Source organism: Populus trichocarpa, chromosome 15 (assembly GCF_000002775.5).
Source record: "Populus trichocarpa isolate Nisqually-1 chromosome 15, P.trichocarpa_v4.1, whole genome shotgun sequence".
In the NCBI taxonomy this organism is placed as follows: Eukaryota; Viridiplantae; Streptophyta; class Magnoliopsida; order Malpighiales; family Salicaceae; genus Populus; species Populus trichocarpa.
The window spans coordinates 1977424-1979714 of NC_037299.2; the positions used below are offsets into that span (position 1 = coordinate 1977424).

A 2291-nucleotide genomic window follows, 5' to 3' on the forward strand; every position below is an offset into this window, starting at 1 on the left:
TGGAACATAAAAATACAGATTGGTTTGCTATAACCTGACCTAATTCAGGCTCCCTTGCACTTGTAATATTGTACTATCATATATTATTTGTCTTAATATATATATATATATATATATATATATATATCAGAACAAATTAATATTATGCTTAATTAGTTCGGATAACATCATAACATTAATGTTGTAATTATTATAATTAGAGGGCGAGAAAGTGAAAGAGTGCTAATTAATTAAATTTAATTATTATTTACCTACCATTACATCGTTCAAAAGGTTTTTAAACTTACAATGTTGTTCGGTTACTGTTGGATTATTCAAGTGTACAAGCTTTGGGGGATTATCTCTATACAATAAAAAAAATACGAGACTAAGCAATATGATAACACCACACACTTGCCTTGCAAGAGGAGTTATCAAACATTCTATAAGAGTGATATGGCCGGCATAGCAGATCATTGGAAGGCTTTCAGTGGATTCAACAACTGGGATGGTCTTTTGGTTCATCCCATCAACACCGATTTCCGCCGCTATCTTATTCACTACGGTGAAAGGGTTGGGGCTATTGGTGATGGCTTCAACAATGTCAAGGCATCAAATTCATTTGCACTTTCTCGTTATCCACCAGAAGAACTCTTCTCCCATGTGGGTCTGCAAAATGGTAATCCATTCAAATATCAAGTGACGAAGTACTTTTACTTGAAACAGGATGATTTTGCTGATTATATGGAGTTCGATATCAAGGAGTCTGCTTGGATTGGATATGTGGCTGTGACTACAGATGAAGGGAATACGGTCTTAGGGAGAAGGGATATTTTGGTTTGCTGGAGAGGAACAATCTTGGCGTCCGAATGGGCGAAAAATCTTCAATTTGATCTGGTATCAGCTGCTGAAATTCTTGGAGGTGCCCACAATCCCAAGATGCACCATGGTTTTCACAGCGTATATTTGGCCAAAAGCTCAAGCTCCAAGTACAATAAGACCAGTGCTAGAGAACAGGTAAATATTGATATACCTTGTCATTGCTTAACTGTAGAAGAAAAGTATTTATATCCCATAATGAACTATCTGATCTTGATTTTGCTGTCCAGGTTCTTGCCGAGGTCAGGAGACTTGTGGACAAGTATGCTCACAACGGTGAGGATGTGAGCATAACTGTGGCAGGCCATAGCTTAGGTGCAGCACTTGCAACATTGAATGCCATGGACATAGTTTCCAATGGTTACAACAAGCCTGCTGGATCATATACAGGATTTCGTGTCACAGTCTTCGCTTATGCGAGCCCCCGCCTTGGAGACAAAGGCTTCCAAGATGTATTCAATGGCCTTGCTAATCTTCATGTCCTGCGCATAAAAAACGAAAATGATATTATCCCTAGTCTTCCACCGGCTTTCTACAATACATACAAAGATATAGGTGAAGAGTTGGAAATTGACAGCAGCAAGTCGCCATACTTGAAGGATCCAAATGCTGAACCGCATAATTTGGACATTTATCTACATGCAATCGCAGGTTACCAAGGGAAACTTGGAGAATTCAGGTTGGTTATCGATCGCGACATTGCACTGGTAAACAAATCTGCAGATGTATTGCCGGAAAAGTATAAAGTCCCGCCTAATTGGCGTACGGTGATGAACAAGGGCATGATCCAAATGGACAACGGATTCTGGAAGTTGAATGACTATGTGCCGGATCCTCCAAGTGAAGATGATATTGAAGGGAATATTATTACTGCAATATTCCTGAAAGACAATATGCCACCAGCATGATACTAATGATATTAATAAAGATTCAATTTGCAACCAATAGGATCACATGGTAACATCGACTCTGCCGTCTACGCTATGCGTGGAATGTGGTCAGCTCAATTAATTTGGATTTCCTTGTAGAATTCAATTTGCTTGTGTTTATGCTCTAACACACGATCTTATTAGTTATTAGACTCATTTTCTAGAAGAATTAAAAAAAAATGGTATTTATCACAAGTAATTAACTTTCAATACAAAAATCAACTTGAAAGCAAATGTTTTTATTATTATTAATATAAATATTGGAATCAATTTATATATACTTCAACTAATTCTATGAATTCTAAAACTAACAACTATAAACTTTCAATGAATCTAAAATTTATAAGTTTTGAATCGGCAACTTCTATCCAAAAACATTGTCGATTGGCAAGGACATGTCATATTAATTACACTTGTAACACTCGTTGCATTGCTCATTATTAAACCATGCGGCCTTTGTTATAAATTCTGTACAAAAAAATCACATGATTATGGTCTTAAATT

The 2291-nt window shown here is 36.7% G+C and overlaps 1 protein-coding gene across 1 annotated transcript; it reads left to right on the forward strand.

Moving 5' to 3' along the window:
- Window positions 1-300: 300 nt before the first annotated feature.
- LOC18105644 (phospholipase A1-II 4) lies at window positions 301-1766 on the forward strand. Its single transcript, XM_006374234.3, has 2 exons — window positions 301-996; window positions 1089-1766. Exons 1-2 carry the CDS (start codon window positions 436-438, stop codon window positions 1764-1766), a joined length of 1239 nt encoding a protein of 412 aa, XP_006374296.1. The 5' UTR covers window positions 301-435.
- The last annotated feature ends 525 nt before the right edge of the window (window positions 1767-2291 follow it).

Bases quoted from the DNA above. Each gene is read 5' to 3' on its own strand.
- LOC18105644 (XM_006374234.3), top strand. From the start codon at position 436: ATGGCCGGCATAGCAGATCATTGGAAGGCTTTCAGTGGATTCAACAAC. The intron at 997-1,088 runs GTAAATATTGAT...TTTGCTGTCCAG, and splicing joins AGACCAGTGCTAGAGAACAG to GTTCTTGCCGAGGTCAGGAG.